The sequence below is a fragment of the Mya arenaria genome, chromosome 8 (genome assembly GCF_026914265.1).
Source record: "Mya arenaria isolate MELC-2E11 chromosome 8, ASM2691426v1".
Classification (NCBI taxonomy): domain Eukaryota; kingdom Metazoa; phylum Mollusca; class Bivalvia; order Myida; family Myidae; genus Mya; species Mya arenaria.
Window position 1 is genome coordinate 52,389,336 of NC_069129.1, and position 21,539 is coordinate 52,410,874.

Here is a 21,539-nt window from a genome sequence, read left to right on the forward strand (position 1 = left end):
GACCTTTGTTTTCCTTACCCTGATATTTTTTCTTCTTTGGGTATATCTTTTCGGTATTGTTTTCACTTAAATTTAAATCAACATCCCAACCCTATATACCTTGCAGTGAGTTCGAAAATATTCTTTTTGCTTTATTTTATCATATTACATCAATCATTTGGATGTATTGTAACACAACATAACACCTCACCTTGTTTCATAAATTGAGATTAGCATTTCACTAATAATTTGCAAACTAGAGATTAATCTATTTAAGTAAATACTAACATTCAGAAATTAATTTCGGCCATTTAAACGGCATTGCATTAATCAGCAGCAAATTTACTTCAGGAATGAATTGCAGGGTTAATGTCGTTATCGGGGTATGAACGCAATTGGGCTGGTTAAAGTGTATGGAGTCCGAAACTTTGACCAGCCCAATTGCGTTCATATCCCCGATAATGACATCAACCCCGCAATTCAATCCTTATATTTACACTATTAGCTCATTATTTCATTTAATAATTGTTAAAGAATACTTCATTTCATTTAAGAAACCTTTCATTAATCCTTAAGTAAACATTTTTTTTTTCAAATGACGTCACAATAACGCGAAAAAAGATCAACCACTTGAAATCACTTTTAAACGTTAAATTGAAACACTTATGACAGCGATATATTTGAAATAAAATAAATTATCACTTTCTAAAATGTTGATTTATATTTTACGGGACCTTCTGATACAATACAAACAATAACAAGATCAATAGTTTTCATGTATATTGTCATGCGATGAATTGCGATCCGAACATATTCGAAGAAGTTGCGTTCATCGATTGATAAACGCAATTGCCGAAAGGCAGTTCATATAAGGAATGGAGGTTGAGGTGTAAATTTATTCAATTGATACACATTTTGGGGTACCAGACATCAAAACGTAGTTTATCAATGAGATTATGACAAGCACATATTAGTAGACATAATATCTAAATTAATGAAAATTCTTTCCCAGGTCCCAATTTCTCGAAATGTCTCAAGTTTCTTATAACAGGATTAAGTAAAGCTCACTATTTGTTTTTTACATTTGCATAATATTTACTTATTTCTTTCCATGTTCAAATTAGGAATTGTCGTTATGATAATTTCCGTAAGCAATATTTTATTTCTCAAATTCAATTAAAGAATGTATTTTGGATAATTTAAATAAGCTACATTAGCCTTTTCGAAGTTTGCAGAAATTGGAGTTAGAATATTAAACGTTTCACAAAGATTTACCTTACAAATATATATCACAATCGACTGACTTTTTTTCGCATGCATGTCTGAGACAGAAAATGCAGAAATATGACCAAAGAAATATTAATTTACGAATATGAACTGAATACTAGGATCACATCTTTACACCAAACAACTAGCATATGATTGTAATGATTTTCAGAAATGTAAATGATATTTCCCCAAACAGCAGACGGTCTCCCTACTTTGAGGGTACCAGACATCGATATTTTATTTACAATCAATTAGTTAATGTCAAATATATCTAAATGGTGAGCAGAATACTATAAACAACATATGTTTACAGGGCTTGGACGAGCCAGACACCACAGCTGATGATCTGACTGACGCAAAGGGGAACGCAAGCACAAGTAGTGTCATAAACTCCGCTCAGAAGGCATTCCAGAACGAGAAAGCGCAAACCAAACAAGTCCTAGACCAAATAAAAACTGATATAGCGATAATAAGATCGGATTTCAACACCCTGATGGCAACAGTTGCAACACTTAATGGTACACAAATAAATCTCACTCGTGAGATATTTGAAGTCGGGAGGGACGCTAAAAACGATATAAAGAAAGTAAATGACACATTGGCAAGGTAAGTTGGTAAGATTATCATGGCTAAGGGGCATTAATGTATTCAGAAAACTAGGAGAAACAACTCGTTGCTTTTGTCAAAGTAGATCGGCATAGTAACGTTTTTTTTTCACTAACTTGATAGTATGTAAATAAAACGCACTCAATTCCATAATATTATTGAGCTTTTCTGAGAGCTCGTATTCTTCATTACTATCTTGTCAGTGTATAACGATGGATTATATTGCAGATTTTAAGTAGAACGCATTTTATTTAAACTTTATAAAAACACTAAATAGTTGCGTATATGTTTGAAAAGAAAATAGTCACTTCCTTTTTTTATAACATTTAGCATATATAGTTTCACAATGCATGTTTTGCCTTTCACTACACTTAAGGGCTGAATCGAATCATACGAGCTGCACTTCTCTAAGTGACACCCAGCGACGGACAAACGATACCATGTCACTATTAGAAAAGGACGTGCAATCTCTGAAGCTTTCTGTCTCAGGAATCAACACTTCACTTGAAGAAAAATGTCAGTCTGGGGAGTTTGGACCACGAATGTTTAACCCGCGTCCCTCTTACCCTTGGATCATGACCACCCACTTCCAGCCTGCCTTCAGCAAGACGCCAGCAATCGTTTATGGACTGAAGGTTTTGGACGTTTCCAACCATGCAAATGTGCGTGTTAAAGGGGAGATAACGGAGTTGACCAACACATATTTCAAGTTTAAGATCTCTGAATGGGAAGATACTTTTTTGTACGGCACCGTGTTTTCTTGGATGGCATGTCCGAAATAACCCATTAAATTTGCGGCTGTTGCTCTAAAGTCTAATATAAAAAGAAATGTTCTGATACATTTGGGCAAACATATCAAAGGTATTATTTTCGTTGATAGTTCAGGCTACCTGCTGTGCATTTCTCACACGTTAGTATGAAAACATATACTGATCCGAGTGTGATGCTTTGAATTGAGACATGCTGACTTATCTAATTGTGAATGTTTGACAATGTTTGTGAGCTAATATCAATACTTATTGTGCACTTCCATCAGCATGTAGCTGAATATGCAGTTTAAGTCCAGTTTAAAAAAAATGTTTTGGACATGTATTTGAATAATATATTGATTGGATTCGTTTATTACTCTACCCGTTTCCCTATTAGCTTACATGTTAATTAGTCCGATTGACATCAAACACTTGAAGTACTGGGTGCCTTTCAAGCTACAGACGCCGCATAGAAAGTTGGCAGCTGTATTGAAAAAATTCTTTCAAAACCACAAAATAAAATGAGAATATGAAAAGAGCCGTCTGGGTTTGAATGTGCAAGATGCACAAAATGTCGTTTTTTATTTCCAAGGAACTATTATCGTTAACATAAACTCGAAGTACAATGACATAAATAACGAAATCTTTTAAATCTCAGATCTGTATTGCTTGATTTCACTCATAATGTATATGGCAAGCCAAATGGCCCTATAACCATAAGCGATTTCAACATTTTAATGAAACAACAACATATGAATAGTTAAGCAACCGACAATACTAGAAATGTTAAAGGCATTTTTATTTGACTGTGTTGTTTTTGCGACTTTTAATGAAGGTTTAAGCATACATCTATGGAGTTTGAACCTCAATGTTATAGTTGTGTATGCAGTTTTTGTTTCGATCATGTTTATAGTGTGTGCTTATTGTCTGTCTATTCGATTTTCAATCATATGTGTACATTTGTCTACACTTTCGGAGTCTTCCGCTTTAAGTATAATGATTTAAATGGAATCAAACACTATTTCTGTTTTTAATTCATTGAGTACTGTGCCATATTTATCACATATAATTGTTAATTTTACGAATCGATATTCTTGTAATTGGCTTCCTTTATTTCAAAACATAATTCAAAATCTGTCATTGATTTTTCATAAGTATACAAATTCGCTTCGTTTACTTGACATATCCACACATACATACGGTCTATTGCGCTGGTGAAAGCTTATCATTGACTGTAGAATTTGACCATGCACTTATTTGAATTTAACAATACTCATGTAAAAATGTCACCACGAAAGAACAAAAGCGACATCTGACCACAAATAAGAACGACCACGATGAGATAACAACAATTAAACGCATGCGTGTGTTATTTTCATTCTTTACATTTATCGAGTTAAGGAAAAGGACCCAGCTATTTGTTCGGTCTTCCTTTGGTATATTGTCTGTCATTCTTGGTGTCGAACATTAAAAACAAAACAAGTTTGGAATATGAGATCCATTCGACCAATAATTTTATTTAACTTACGAAATAAATAAGAAAATAGATATTTTGAAACAAAATATAAAAAATCATTATATTAAAACTAATATACATTCTATTGAGTACTTATGAAAGGCGAAATAATTGTTTTGAAAGAAAGCGTAAACTTAAACGTATTAAATCACAAAAACGACCTTACTTAGAACTTTAAGTGTTACTACCACATTTTATAGGGGTTGTGAGTAATTTCCCGGTTGAGCCAATGCATTGTTAGAGGCTATACTATCAATAAACAACTGAAAAAAATGGTAGTATATCAAGATAACTGACTTGTATAATACTAGTAGCTCATTAGGATTTAAGGGGAACAGTATAGGTCGATGGCGTTTTTTAAAAAAAAATGTATTACACTATTATATTCAACAACTTAAATTTGACTCTTATGATCTAAATAACGTATATCTATATAGTGTACAGGTAAAAACAATATTCACATGAGTTAAAAACTATTGTTAGATTTCGACAAATCCATAATCAATAAATGATTGTCAAGAAAAAATAATGAAAGACTATTCCCATAAGCAATTCCGACGTAATGAAACAAAACGAATAATTTGTGAACAGATTTATTTTTGACAGGCATTATTATTAGGTGGTGTCGTCGAAAATGCACATTGGACAATTTCCCGACGAAAACATGAATATAAATTGATGCATGTGGTATTCACTTAATTGTTTATTGGTGTTTTCAACAATATTTATGCGAAAAGCATATATCTCTGGACTATGACCTTCAATGTATCGACATGTCTACATGTTTATTGTCGTACGCTTGTTGATAAGATGTATAACACAAGTATAACATACACTCGAAACCCGTTCGCTCGATATTGCTTAGGTCGATTACATCGTTGGCTCGAACTTAATTTAAAGGACCGATTTTAATTTACTCTATGTTAACAGTCTCGCTTGGCTCGATTTTTTTCGGGCCCTATACCAACGGGTTTCGACTGTATTAACATTTGAACACAAGATCGATTTGTCATAAAAGCAATATTACAAGGAACAATATACAAATATATGAAACAAATAATGCCTATTAAAGCTGCAATCTTACAGACTGACCGTTTTGACAACTTTTTTATGTTTTTTCTTGTAATAAGCAAACATTTGGGTTAAAGTCTGATGACCTGTGATATAAGACTGCATACAAAAGATCAGATCGCCGTTTTTGTTACATTTCTGTTCGAAATATAATGTCCGTCACTTAAAAAAGCACTCTAAAAATTGTTTGGAGAAGAACATTATAAGATTTATTTATCTTTCGTTCTCATCCGTTTCATAACATTTGTACTTGTATTTGATTTACATTGTATTTGACATGTATTGATGAATAAAATATGTTTAAACTAAAAAGGAATAATTTTATGGGTAAGAGCGTTACCAACGCTTTCAGAAAAATGCATAAAACATTTGGGACATAAATATGAAATCGTTCGGTCTGATTTTTGTCAACGGTCTTATATCACTGGTTTGACAGAATTTACGCAAAAAATTGCAAAGCTCAAGACAATTTTTTTTGTCAAAACGGTCAACCGGTGAGAGTGCAGCTTTAAGAAATAAAGTTATGGCATTTTATCAAACAACATTCTATATAAACGAGAAACATACAACGCATATAAATACATGAATCAAAACCAAAATGAACGAGAACGAGAATGGTGAAAAATTGAAAACGTTCTTTCATTGTCAATGGATATATTTGAATACTAACAAACTGTAATGACATATTTGAATTCAAGTCAAAAATGACACCTAGAATATGTCTTAAGATTTGGCTACTGTGTTGTTCCATTTTACAAATACATTAGTTATTTTAGTTTTAGAAATATTAACGAACATACATGTTTTTGCTACACTTCTCTGTATTTTATAATACACAATATAAACAACGACATAATGAAAATAAGAGACATATAAAATAGAAATATTGTTCTTACAAAATGCCGCATTAAAGGGACTGTACACCAGATTGGCCCCAAAAAAGTTTTTTTTCTGTAACGAATCACATGACAATTATCTAATATAATGTGTTACGCTTTGATATCATGATTGTAAAAAAGTACCAAAATGTAAAAAAAAAATGTGTCGGAGACCGGGTTCGAACCCCTGTCGCCAAAATTGCAGTCCAGCGTCGTATCTACTGAGCTACGACGGCTACCTCTAAATGGATGACATAATTAAGCTATACATCTACTTCGGCAATATCACGTGATAACACCGACTAGCCAATCACGCATAAGGAATGGATTCTACGTGGTAGACATACCCAGTAAAAAAATTAATGGAAAAATACGAAATAACTGCTAAACTTAAATTGTACACTATGTGGTACTTCAGTTAGTAAGTTTCAATGTAGCAAATCTGAGCTATATTGGTCAAGTGGGAATTGTGTTTTTTGAGTGATGCACATTTGTTGTATCTTTGAATACAGCATATGTTTTAATAAATGGTTGAACTTCGCCAAATTTTCAAACATATGCCCTTCTAGTTTTTAGGATGTTTTAGATTTTCTTCAGTATTTTATTATTCTTAAAAAAAAACTGTCAGGAAGTATAAAGATCTTATTTTCACACAGAAAGTTGTTTCGGGCTAAATATTCCATGACTGGTCATAATTTACGGTCGGCGTCAGCTTTCAGCATCACATTTTGATCCTGAGTCCGATCAAAAATGAGCCCTGGGGTCCATATTCAACGAGATCACACTTTAATGGTACATCGGTATTGCTAAAAATAGCAAACACCTCAAGCACTGAGTTAAATTTGGAGCTTGAATGTTCACAATATAAGGTAGAATTGATGAAAAATACTCCAAAACTGACAAAAGCACTCAAACCTAATGCACCGAAAAACGCACACCTCAACTTACCGAAGGCGTCCGCATAACTTGCGATAAGCTTCAATAGAGTATGGCAACACAACTTAGAAAGTAAACGTATACTATCACGAAATGCAATTATATACCATGTTCATGCTGGGCGAGTTCTTTTAAAACATTTCGTAATATGAATAGCGGAATATTTACAAAAAATTAGATTTTTTGGATTGGTGGTTGATTTTTTCGATGTATGTATCATGCACAGACCATCATTGTATCATTTCTCAATACTTTAGATTTACTTTAAATGAAGTGCAACTGATTTGTTTCTCATTTCAGGTTCAAATTAATTTCTGTGTACAAACACCCGGTATGACTGACGAAATGTACCACATTTTGTCATCGAAGATTGACTCCATGAATTTGGAAATGGCTCTTATAAGGAAAGAACAATTGCAAACTAAACAAGAACTTCGTGAGGCGAAAGATGAAATTGCAAAACTACAAGGACTTCAGGTACGCAGGTCTTGTGTTTACACAGCATTGAAACTGTTTCCCTATGTCTTAAAAGTTCGCTGTATAATTATAAAAAATAACTCATTTGTAAAACTCTCTAATTCAATCACTGTGGACAACAAATGAGATGCTAGCAATTATTTTGTAATGATACAGTTCTTCAGAAAACCAGAGCTCAGCAACTGATCTAAAGAGTTAGCCTATAATATGAATATCTTCCAATTTAAGTATCGAAAGTAAAGATATACTTGAATGTCTGAAATTATATATATTTGGGGTTCCATACTTTTTTAAATATTTAAATCTAATCTTGTCTTGTTTTGAAATTAATTTGAATCACTAATTTTTTTTATGAGAAACAATGTTAATGCAAAATAAGACTTGCAGTTTTTCTAGCAAACATATTTTCTTGGTAAATACTTCAATAGCGATTTTATTTATTTAGTTGTTTAAATCACCACAATGTCCCTCTTCGTGCTTAAGATTTATTTAGAATTTAGCACAGCAAGATTGTGAAGAAGCGTTCCTTTTAATGATTTTCATGTGAGATTTGTATGCATAATGATTTCTGTGTATCACCATCGGATATTACTAAGTCTATATACCAAGTTTTGTCATCAAAAGTTGTCAACATCAATTTAGAATTGGCTGTAATAAGACACGGACAAGTGAAAACGAAGCAAGATCTTATTCAGGCAAAAACGTAGATTAAAACAAAACAAGATCATCAGGTACACATGCATAGGGTTTAGTGTGTAATTATTTCAAAATGGTGGTTTTATTTATATTGAGCACCTTTGTTGTATTCTTTTAAAAATAACATTGCGATACTATGGCAATGACTAGTAGTTGTACATCCTTCGACAAAGAATTCCTCATAAACATTACATTTAATGTCATTTTGAAAGTTATTTATCTTTAGAAGAAACCATGAACTGTCATCGGAAATAATACAATGCATTGAATGTTTTTATTAACTTATATATGCTTGCACTAATAGTCAGCAATTTCAGTTCAATTGTGATATACAATTCTTCTATGTTAACAAATTATATAACATCGATGTGCGCGCGTGTTAATCGAAATCAAAAAGGTTTGTTTCGGTTTCCCAACCAAACTATTTTTGTTGCACGTGATCAGTTTTTAATGGTACCTGACCTTTGTTTTCCTTACCCTGATATTTTTCTTCTTTGGGTATATCTTTTCGGTATTGTTTTCACTTAAATTTAAATCAACATCCCAACCCTATATACCTTGCAGTGAGTTCGAAAATATTCTTTTTGCTTTATTTCATCATATTACATCAATCATTTGGATGTATTGTAACACAACATAACACCTCACCTTGTTTCATAAATTGAGATTAGCATTTCACTGATAATTTGCAAACTAGAGATTAATCTATTTAAGTAAATACTAACATTCAGAAATTAATTTCGGCCATTTAAACGGCATTGCATTAATCAGCAGCAAATTTACTTCAGGAATGAATTGCAGGGTTGATGTCATTATCGGGGTATGAACGCAATTGGGCTGGTTAAAGTGTATGGAGTCCGAAACTTTGACCAGGCCAATTGCGTTCATATCCCCGATAGTGACATTAACCCCGCAATTCAATCCTTATATTTACACCATTAGCTCATTATTTCATTTAATAAGTGTTAAAAAATACTTCATTTCATTTAAGGAACCTTTCATTAATCCTTAAGTAAACATTTTTTTTTCAAATGACGTCACAATAACGCGAAAAAAGATCAACCACTTGAAATCACTTTTAAACGTTAAATTGAAACACTTATGACAGCAATTTATTTGAAATAAAATAAATTATCACTTTCTAAAATGTTGATTTATATTTTACGGGACCTTCTGATACAATACAAACAATAACAAGATCAATAGTTTTCATGTATATTGTCATGCGATGAATTGCGATCCGAACATATTCGAAGAAGTTGCGTTCATCAATTGATAAACGCAATTGCCGAAAGGCAGTTCATATAAGGAATGGAGGTTGAGGATCACATCTTTACACCAAACAACTAGCATATGTAATGATTTTCGGAAATGTAAATGATATTTCCCCAAACAGCAGACGGTCTCCCTACTTTGAGGGTACCAGACATCGATATTTTATTTACAATCAATTAGTTTATGTCAAATATATATAAATGGTGAGCAGAATACTATAAACAACATATGTTTACAGGGCTTGGACGAGCCAGACACCACAGCTGATGATCTGACTGACGCAAAGGGGAACGCAAGCACAAGTAGTGTCATAAACTCCGCTCAGAAGGCATTCCAGAACGAGAAAGCGCAAACCAAACAAGTCCTAGACCAAATAAAAACTGATATAGCGATAATAAGATCGGATTTCAACACCCTGATGGCAACAGTTGCAACACTTAATGGTACACAAGTAAATCTCACTCGTGAGATATTTGAAGTCGGGAGGGACGCTAAAAACGATATAAAGAAAGTAAATGACACATTGGCAAGGTAAGTTGGTAAGATTATCATGGCTAAGGGGCATTAATGTATGCAGAAAACTAGGAGAAACAACTCGTTGCTTTTGTCAAAGTAGATCGGCATAGTAAGGTTTTTTTTCACTAACTTGATAGTATGTAAATAAAACGCACTCAATTCCATAATAATTATTATTGAGCTTTTCTGAGAGCTCGTATTCTTCATTACTATCTTGTCAGTGTATAACGATGGATTATATTGCAGATTTTAAGTAGAACGAATTTTATTTAAACTTAATAAAAACACTAAATAGTTGCGTATATGTTTGAAAAGAAAATAGTTACTACCTTTTTTTATAACATTTAACATATATAGTTTCACAATGCATGTTTTGCCTTTCACTACACTTAAGGGCTGAATCGATTCATACGAGCTGCACTTCTCTAAGTGACACCCAGCGACGGACAAACGATACCATGTCACTATTAGAAAAGGACGTGCAATCTCTGAAGCTTTCTGTCTCAGGAATCAACACTTCACTTGAAGAAAAATGTCAGTCTGGGGAGTTTGGACCACGAATGTTTAACCCGCGTCCCTCTTACCCTTGGATCATGACCACCCACTTCCAGCCTGCCTTCAGCAAGACGCCAGCAATCGTTTATGGACTGGAGGTTTTGGACGTTTCCAACCATGCAAATGTGCGTGTTAAAGGGGAGATAACGGAGTTGACCAACACATATTTCAAGTTTAAGATCTCTGAATGGGAAGATACTTTTTTGTACGGCACCGTGTTTTCTTGGATGGCATGTCCGAAATAACCCATTAAATTTTCGGCTGTTGCTCTAAAATCTAATATAAAAAAAAATGTTCTGATACATTTGGGCAAAAATATTAAAGGTATTATTTTCGTTGACAGTTCAGGCTACCTGCTGTGCATTTCTCACACGTTAGTATGAAAACATATACTGATCCGAGTGTGATGCTTTGAATTGAGACATGCTGACTTATCTAATTGTGAATGTTTGACAATGTTTGTGAGCTAATATCAATACTAATTGTGCACTTCCATCAGCATGTAGCTGAATATGCAGTTTAAGTCCAGTTTTAAAAAAAATATGTTTTGGACATGTATTTGAATAATATATTGATTGGATTCGTTTATTACTCTACCCGTTTCCCTATTAGCTTACATGTTAATTAGTCCGATTGACATCAAGCACTTGAAGTACTGGGTGCCTTTCAAGCTACAGACGCCGCATAGAAAGTTGGCAGCTGTATTGAAAAAATTCTTTCAAAACCACAAAATAAAATGAGAATATGAAAAGAGCCGTCAGGGTTTGAATGTGCAAGACGCAATAATGTCGTTTTTTATTTCCAAGGAACTATTATCGTTAACATGAACTCGAAGTACAATGACATAAATAACGAAATCTTTTAAATCTCAGATCTGTATTGCTTGATTACACTCATAATGTATATTGCAAGCCAAATGGCCCTATAACCATAAGCAATTTCAACATTTTAATGAAACAACAACATATGAATAGTTAAGCAACCAACAATACTAGAAATGTTAAAGGCATTTTTATTTGACTGTGTTGTTTTTGCGACTTTTAATGAAGGTTTAAGCATACATCTATGGAGTTTGAACCTCAATGTTATAGTTGTGTATGCAGTTTTTGTTTCGATCATGTTTAGAGTGTGTGCTTATTGTCTGTCTATTCGATTTTCAATTATATGTGTACATTTGTCTACACTTTCGGAGTCTTCCGCTTTAAGTATAATGATTTAAATGGAATCAAACACTATTTCTGTTTTTAATTCATTGAGTACCGTGCCATATTTACCACATATAATTGTGAATTTTACGAATCGATATTCTTGTAATTGGCTTCCTTAATTTCAAAACATAATTCAAAATCTGACATTGATTTTTCATACGTAAGTATACAAATTCGCTTCGTTTACTTGACATAACCACTAATACTCGCGGTCTATTGCGCTAGTGAAAGCTTATCAATGACTGTAGAATGTGACCATGCACTTTATTGAACTTGACAATACTCATGTAAAAATGTCACCACGAAAGAGCAAAAGCGACATCTGACCACAAATAAGAACGACCACGATGAGATTACAACAATAAAACGCATGCGTGTGTTATTTTCTTTCTTTACATTTATCGAGTTAAGGAAAAGGACCCAGCTATTTGTTCGGTTTTCCTTTGGTATATTGTCTGTCATTCTTGGTGTCGAACATTTAAAACAAAACAAGTTTGGAATATGAGATCCATTCGACCAATAATTTTATTTAACTTACGAAATAAATAAGAAAATAGATATTTTGAAACAAAATATAAAAAAAATCATTATATTAAAACTAATATACATTCTACTGAGTACTTATGAAAGGCGAAATAGTTGTTTTGAAAGAAAGCGTCAACCTAAACGTATTAAATCACAAAAACGACCTTACTTAGAAATTTAAGTGTAACTACCACATTTTATAGGGGTTGAGAGTAATTTCCCGGTTGAGCCAATCATTGTTAGAGGCTATACTATCAATAAACAACTGAAAAAATGGTAGTATATCAAGATAACTGACTTGTATAATACTAGTAGCTCATTAGGATTTAAGGGGAACAGTATAGGTCGATGGCGTTTTTTTTTTAAATGTATTACACTATTATATTCAACAACTTTAATTTGACTCTTATGATCTAAATAATGTATATCTATATAGTGTACAGGTAAAAACAATATTCACATGAGTTAAAAACCATTGTTAGATTTCGACAAATCCATAATCAATAAATGATTGTCAAGAAAAATAATGAAAGACTATCCCCATAAGCAATTCTAACGTAATGACACAAAACGATTAGTTTGTGAACAGATTTATTTTTGATACTAAGGGACAGGCATTATTATAAGGTGGTGTCGTTGGAAATGCACATTGATAATTTCCCGACGAAAATGAATATAAATTGATGCATGTGTTATTCACTTAATTGTTTATTGGTGTTTTCAACAATATTTATGCGAAAAGCATACATCTCTGGACTATGAAATTCAATGTATCGACATGTCTACATGTTTATTGTCGTACACTTGTTGATAAGATGTATAACACAAGTATAACATACACACGAAACCCGTTCGCTCGATATTGCTTGGGTCGTTTACATCGTTGGCTCGAACTTAATTTAAAGGACCGATTTTAATTTACTCTATGTTAACAGTCTCGCTTGGCTCGATTTTTTTCGGGCCCGAGAATATCGAGCCAACGGGTTTTGACTGTATTAACATTTGAACACAAGATCGATTTGTCATAAAAGCAATATTACAAGGAACAATATACAAATATATAAAACAAATAATGCCTATTAAAGCTGCAATCTTACAGATTGACCGTTTTGGGAACTTTTTTATGTTTTTTCTTGTAATAAGCAAATATTTGGGTTAAAGTCTGATGACATGTGATTTAAGACTGCACACAAAAGATCAGATCGCCGTTTTTGTTACATTTCTGTTCGAAAACGAAATGTTTTTATGGGTAAGAGCGTTACTAACGCTTTCAGAAAAATGCTTAAAACATTTGGGACAAAAATATGAAATCGTTCTGTCTGATTTTTGTCAACGGTCTTATATCACTGGTTTGACAGAATTTACGCAAAAAATTGCAAAGCTCAAGACATTTTTTTTTTGGTCAAAACGGTCAACCGGTGGGAGTGCAGCTTTAAGAAATGAAGTTATGGCATTTTATCAAACAACATTCTATATAAACGAGAAACATACAACGCATATAAATACATGAATCAAAACCAAAATGAACGAGAACGAGAATGGTGAAAAATTGAAAACGTTCTTTCATTGTCAATGGATATATTTGAATACTAACAAACTGTAATGACATATTTGAATTCAAGTCAAAAATGACACCTAGAATATGTCTTAAGATTTGGCTACTGTGTTGTTCCATTTTACAAATACATTAGTTATTTTAGTTTTAGAAATATTAACGAACATACATGTTTTTGCTACACTTCTCTGTATTTTATAATACACAATATAAACAACGACATAATGAAAATAAGAGACATATAAAATAGAAATATTGTTCTTACAAAATGCCGCATTAAAGGGACTGTACACCAGATTGGCCCCAAAAAAGTTTTTTTTCTGTAACGAATCACATGACAATTATCTAATATAATGTGTTACGCTTTGATATCATGATTGTAAAAAAGTACCAAAATGTAAAAAAAAATGTGTCGGAGACCGGGTTCGAACCCCTGTCGCCAAAATTGCAGTCCAGCGTCGTATCTACTGAGCTACGACGGCTACCTCTAAATGGATGACATAATTAAGCTATACATCTACTTCGGCAATATCACGTGATAACACCGACTAGCCAATCACGCATAAGGAATGGATTCTACGTGGTAGACATACCCAGTAAAAAAATTAATGGAAAAATACGAAATAACTGCTAAACTTAAATTGTACACTATGTGGTACTTCAGTTAGTAAGTTTCAATGTAGCAAATCTGAGCTATATTGGTCAAGTGGGAATTGTGTTTTTTGAGTGATGCACATTTGTTGTATCTTTGAATACAGCATATGTTTTAATAAATGGTTGAACTTCGCCAAATTTTCAAACATATGCCCTTCTAGTTTTTAGGATGTTTTAGATTTTCTTCAGTATTTTATTATTCTTAAAAAAAAAACTGTCAGGAAGTATAAAGATCTTATTTTCACACAGAAAGTTGTTTCGGGCTAAATATTCCATGACTGCTCATAATTTACGGTCGGCGTCAGCTTTCAGCATCACATTTTGATCCTGAGTCCGATCAAAAATGAGCCCTGGGGTCCATATTCAACGAGATCACACTTTAATGGTACATCGGTATTGCTAAAAATAGCAAACACCTCAAGCACTGAGTTAAATTTGGAGCTTGAATGTTCACAATATAAGGTAGAATTGATGAAAAATACTCCAAAACTGACAAACGCACTCAAACCTAATGCACCGAAAAACGCACACCTCAACTTACCGAAGGCGTCCGCATAACTTGCGATAAGCTTCAATAGAGTATGGCAACACAACTTAGAAAGTAAACGTATACTATCACGAAATGCAATTATATACCATGTTCATGCTGGGCGAGTTCTTTTAAAACATTTCGTAATATGAATAGCGGAATATTTACAAAAAATTAGATTTTTTGGATTGGTGGTTGATTTTTTCGATGTATGTATCATGCACAGACCATCATTGTATCATTTCTCAATACTTTAGATTTACTTTAAATGAAGTGCAACTGATTTGTTTCTCATTTCAGGTTCAAATTAATTTCTGTGTACAAACACCCGGTATGACTGACGAAATGTACCACATTTTGTCATCGAAGATTGACTCCATGAATTTGGAAATGGCTCTTATAAGGAAAGAACAATTGCAAACTAAACAAGAACTTCGTGAGGCGAAAGATGAAATTGCAAAACTACAAGGACTTCAGGTACGCAGGTCTTGTGTTTACACAGCATTGAAACTGTTTCCCTATGTCTTAAAAGTTCGCTGTATAATTATAAAAAATAACTCATTTGTAAAACTCTCTAATTCAATCACTGTGGACAACAAATGAGATGCTAGCAATTATTTTGTAATGATACAGTTCTTCAGAAAACCAGAGCTCAGCAACTGATCTAAAAAGTTAGCCTATAATATGAATATCTTCCAATTTAAGTATCGAAAGTAAAGATATACTTGAATGTCTGAAATTATATATATTTGGGGTTCCATACTTTTTTAAATATTTAAATCTAATCTTGTCTTGTTTTGAAATTAATTTGAATCACTAATTTTTTTTATGAGAAACAATGTTAATGCAAAATAAGACTTGCAGTTTTTCTAGCAAACATATTTTCTTGGTAAATACTTCAATAGCGATTTTATTTATTTAGTTGTTTAAATCACCACAATGTCCCTCTTCGTGCTTAAGATTTATTTAGAATTTAGCACAGCAAGATTGTGAAGAAGCGTTCCTTTTAATGATTTTCATGTGAGATTTGTATGCATAATGATTTCTGTGTATCACCATCGGATATTACTAAGTCTATATACCAAGTTTTGTCATCAAAAGTTGTCAACATCAATTTAGAATTGGCTGTAATAAGACACGGACAAGTGCAAACGAAGCAAGATCTTATTCAGGCAAAAACGTAGATTAAAACAAAACAAGATCATCAGGTACACATGCATAGGGTTTAGTGTGTAATTATTTCAAAATGGTGGTTTTATTTATATTGAGCACCTTTGTTGTATTCTTTTAAAAATAACATTGCGATACTATGGCAATGACTAGTAGTTGTACATCCTTCGACAAAGAATTCCTCATAAACATTACATTTAATGTCATTTTGAAAGTTATTTATCTTTAGAAGAAACCATGAACTGTCATCGGAAATAATACAATGCATTGAATGTTTTTATTAACTTATATATGCTTGCACTAATAGTCAGCAATTTCAGTTCAATTGTGATATACAATTCTTCTATGTTAACAAATTATATAACATCGATGTGCGCGCGTGTTAATCGAAATCAAAAAGGTTTGTTTCGGTTTCCCAACCAAACTATTTTTGTTGCACGTGATCAGTTTTTAATGGTACCTGACCTTTGTTTTCCTTACCCTGATATTTTTCTTCTTTGGGTATATCTTTTCGGTATTGTTTTCACTTAAATTTAAATCAACATCCCAACCCTATATACCTTGCAGTGAGTTCGAAAATATTCTTTTTGCTTTATTTCATCATATTACATCAATCATTTGGATGTATTGTAACACAACATAACACCTCACCTTGTTTCATAAATTGAGATTAGCATTTCACTGATAATTTGCAAACTAGAGATTAATCTATTTAAGTAAATACTAACATTCAGAAATTAATTTCGGCCATTTAAACGGCATTGCATTAATCAGCAGCAAATTTACTTCAGGAATGAATTGCAGGGTTGATGTCATTATCGGGGTATGAACGCAATTGGGCTGGTTAAAGTGTATGGAGTCCGAAACTTTGACCAGGCCAATTGCGTTCATATCCCCGATAGTGACATTAACCCCGCAATTCAATCCTTATATTTACACCATTAGCTCATTATTTCATTTAATAAGTGTTAAAAAATACTTCATTTCATTTAAGGAACCTTTCATTAATCCTTAAGTAAACATTTTTTTTTCAAATGACGTCACAATAACGCGAAAAAAGATCAACCACTTGAAATCACTTTTAAACGTTAAATTGAAACACTTATGACAGCAATTTATTTGAAATAAAATAAATTATCACTTTCTAAAATGTTGATTTATATTTTACGGGACCTTCTGATACAATACAAACAATAACAAGATCAATAGTTTTCATGTATATTGTCATGCGATGAATTGCGATCCGAACATATTCGAAGAAGTTGCGTTCATCAATTGATAAACGCAATTGCCGAAAGGCAGTTCATATAAGGAATGGAGGTTGAGGATCACATCTTTACACCAAACAACTAGCATATGTAATGATTTTCGGAAATGTAAATGATATTTCCCCAAACAGCAGACGGTCTCCCTACTTTGAGGGTACCAGACATCGATATTTTATTTACAATCAATTAGTTTATGTCAAATATATATAAATGGTGAGCAGAATACTATAAACAACATATGTTTACAGGGCTTGGACGAGCCAGACACCACAGCTGATGATCTGACTGACGCACAGGGGAACGCAAGCACAAGTAGTGTCATAAACTCCGCTCAGAAGGCATTCCAGAACGAGAAAGCGCAAACCAAACAAGTCCTAGACCAAATAAAAACTGATATAGCGATAATAAGATCGGATTTCAACACCCTGATGGCAGCAGTTGCAACACTTAATGGTACACAAATAAATCTCACTCGTGAGATATTTGAAGTCGGGAGGGACGCTAAAAACGATATAAAGAAAGTAAATGACACATTGGCAAGGTAAGTTGGTAAGATTATCATGGCTAAGGGGCATTAATGTATGCAGAAAACTAGGAGAAACAACTCGTTGCTTTTGTCAAAGTAGATCGGCATAGTAAGGTTTTTTTTCACTAACTTGATAGTATGTAAATAAAACGCACTCAATTCCATAATAATTATTATTGAGCTTTTCTGAGAGCTCGTATTCTTCATTACTATCTTGTCAGTGTATAACGATGGATTATATTGCAGATTTTAAGTAGAACGAATTTTATTTAAACTTAATAAAAACACTAAATAGTTGCGTATATGTTTGAAAAGAAAATAGTTACTACCTTTTTTTATAACATTTAACATATATAGTTTCACAATGCATGTTTTGCCTTTCACTACACTTAAGGGCTGAATCGATTCATACGAGCTGCACTTCTCTAAGTGACACCCAGCGACGGACAAACGATACCATGTCACTATTAGAAAAGGACGTGCAATCTCTGAAGCTTTCTGTCTCAGGAATCAACACTTCACTTGAAGAAAAATGTCAGTCTGGGGAGTTGGGACCACGAATGTTTAACCCGCGTCCCTCTTACCCTTGGATCATGACCACCCACTTCCAGCCTGCCTTCAGCAAGACGCCAGCAATCGTTTATGGACTGGAGGTTTTGGACGTTTCCAACCATGCAAATGTGCGTGTTAAAGGGGAGATAACGGAGTTGACCAACACATATTTCAAGTTTAAGATCTCTGAATGGGAAGATACTTTTTTGTACGGCACCGTGTTTTCTTGGATGGCATGTCCGAAATAACCCATTAAATTTGCAGCTGTTGCTCTAAAATCTAATATAAAAAAAAATGTTCTGATACATTTGGGCAAACATATTAAAGGTATTATTTTCGTTGACAGTTCAGGCTACCTGCTGTGCATTTCTCACACGTTAGTATGAAAACATATACTGATCCGAGTGTGATGCTTTGAATTGAGACATGCTGACTTATCTAATTGTGAATGTTTGACAATGTTTGTGAGCTAATATCAATACTAATTGTGCACTTCCATCAGCATGTAGCTGAATATGCAGTTTAAGTCCAGTTTTAAAAAAAATATGTTTTGGACATGTATTTGAATAATATATTGATTGGATTCGTTTATTACTCTACCCGTTTCCCTATTAGCTTACATGTTAATTAGTCCGATTGACATCAAGCACTTGAAGTACTGGGTGCCTTTCAAGCAACAGACGCCGCATAGAAAGTTGGCAGCTGTATTGAAAAAATTCTTTCAAAACCACAAAATAAAATGAGAATATGAAAAGAGCCGTCTGGGTTTGAATGTGCAAGACGCAATAATGTCGTTTTTTATTTCCAAGGAACTATTATCGTTAACATGAACTCGAAGTACAATGACATAAATAACGAAATCTTTTAAATCTCAGATCTGTATTGCTTGATTACACTCATAATGTATATTGCAAGCCAAATGGCCCTATAACCATAAGCAATTTCAACATTTTAATGAAACAACAACATATGAATAGTTAAGCAACCAACAATACTAGAAATGTTAAAGGCATTTTTATTTGACTGTGTTGTTTTTGCGACTTTTAATGAAGGTTTAAGCATACATCTATGGAGTTTGAACCTCAATGTTATAGTTGTGTATGCAGTTTTTGTTTCGATCATGTTTAGAGTGTGTGCTTATTGTCTGTCTATTCGATTTTCAATTATATGTGTACATTTGTCTACACTTTCGGAGTCTTCCGCTTTAAGTATAATGATTTAAATGGAATCAAACACTATTTCTGTTTTTAATTCATTGAGTACCGTGCCATATTTACCACATATAATTGTGAATTTTACGAATCGATATTCTTGTAATTGGCTTCCTTAATTTCAAAACATAATTCAAAATCTGACATTGATTTTTCATACGTAAGTATACAAATTCGCTTCGTTTACTTGACATAACCACTAATACTCGCGGTCTATTGCGCTAGTGAAAGCTTATCAATGACTGTAGAATGTGACCATGCACTTTATTGAACTTGACAATACTCATGTAAAAATGTCACCACGAAAGAGCAAAAGCGACATCTGACCACAAATAAGAACGACCACGATGAGATTACAACAATAAAACGCATGCGTGTGTTATTTTCTTTCTTTACATTTATCGAGTTAAGGAAAAGGACCCAGCTATTTGTTCGGTTTTCCTTTGGTATATTGTCTGTCATTCTTGGTGTCGAACATTTAAAACAAAACAAGTTTGGAATATGAGATCCATTCGACCAATAATTTTATTTAACTTACGAAATAAATAAGAAAATAGATATTTTGAAACAAAATATAAAAAAAAATCATTATATTAAAACTAATATACATTCTACTGAGTACTTATGAAAGGCGAAATAGTTGTTTTGAAAGAAAGCGTCAACCTAAACGTATTAAATCACAAAAACGACCTTACTTAGAAATTTAAGTGTAACTACCACATTTTATAGGGGTTGAGAGTAATTTCCCGGTTGAGCCAATCATTGTTAGAGGCTATACTATCAATAAACAACTGAAAAAATGGTAGTATATCAAGATAACTGACTTGTATAATACTAGTAGCTCATTAGGATTTAAGGGGAACAGTATAGGTCGATGGCGTTTTTTTTTTAAATGTATTACACTATTATATTCAACAACTTTAATTTGACTCTTATGATCTAAATAATGTATATCTATATAGTGTACAGGTAAAAACAATATTCACATGAGTTAAAAACCATTGTTAGATTTCGACAAATCCATAATCAATAAATGATTGTCAAGAAAAATAATGAAAGACTATCCCCATAAGCAATTCTAACGTAATGACACAAAACGATTAGTTTGTGAACAGATTTATTTTTGATACTAAGGGACAGGCATTATTATAAGGTGGTGTCGTTGGAAATGCACATTGATAATTTCCCGACGAACATGAATATAAATTGATGCATGTGTTATTCACTTAATTGTTTATTGGTGTTTTCAACAATATTTATGCGAAAAGCATACATCTCTGGACTATGAAATTCAATGTATCGACATGTCTACATGTTTATTGTCGTACGCTTGTATACACAAGTATAACATACACACGAAACCCGTTCGCTCGATATTGCTTGGGTCGTTTACATCGTTGGCTCGAACTTAATTTAAAGGACCGATTTTAATTTACTCTATGTTAACAGTCTCGCTTGGCTCGATTTTTTTCGGGCCCGAGAATATCGAGCCAACGGGTTTTGACTGTATTAACATTTGAACACAAGATCGATTTGTCATAAAAGCAATATTACAAGGAACAATATACAAATATATAAAACAAATAATGCCTATTAAAGCTGCAATCTTACAGATTGACCGTTTTGGGAACTTTTTTATGTTTTTTCTTGTAATAAGCAAATATTTGGGTTAAAGTCTGATGACCTGTGATATAAGACTGCACACAAAAGATCAGATCGCCGTTTTTGTTACATTTCTGTTCGAAAACGAAATGTTTTTATGGGTAAGAGCGTTACCAACGCTTTCAGAAAAATGCTTAAAACATTTGGGACAAAAAT

The 21,539-nt window shown here is 33.0% G+C and overlaps 2 protein-coding genes across 4 annotated transcripts in view; both read left to right on the forward strand.

Annotated features, from left to right (window-relative positions):
• Nucleotides 1–3,451, forward strand: part of LOC128245019 (uncharacterized) — a 10,180-nt gene extending 6,729 nt beyond the window's left edge. For all 3 annotated transcript variants that reach the window (XM_052963214.1, XM_052963215.1, XM_052963216.1), the window contains exons 3-4: nt 1,562–1,854; nt 2,231–3,451. In XM_052963214.1, the coding sequence (XP_052819174.1) occupies nt 1,562–1,854; nt 2,231–2,636 (699 nt within the window). In that variant the 3' untranslated portion in view covers nt 2,637–3,451. The remainder of the gene's footprint in view (nt 1–1,561; nt 1,855–2,230) is intronic.
• Nucleotides 3,452–7,326: 3,875 nt separating this feature from the next.
• LOC128244345 (uncharacterized) lies at nt 7,327–10,768 on the forward strand. The gene is made up of 3 exons (XM_052962360.1): nt 7,327–7,481; nt 9,691–9,983; nt 10,363–10,768. The coding sequence occupies exons 1-3, from the start codon at nt 7,338–7,340 to the stop codon at nt 10,766–10,768; spliced, it is 843 nt and encodes a 280-aa protein (XP_052818320.1). The 5' UTR covers nt 7,327–7,337.
• Nucleotides 10,769–21,539: the final 10,771 nt, after the last annotated feature.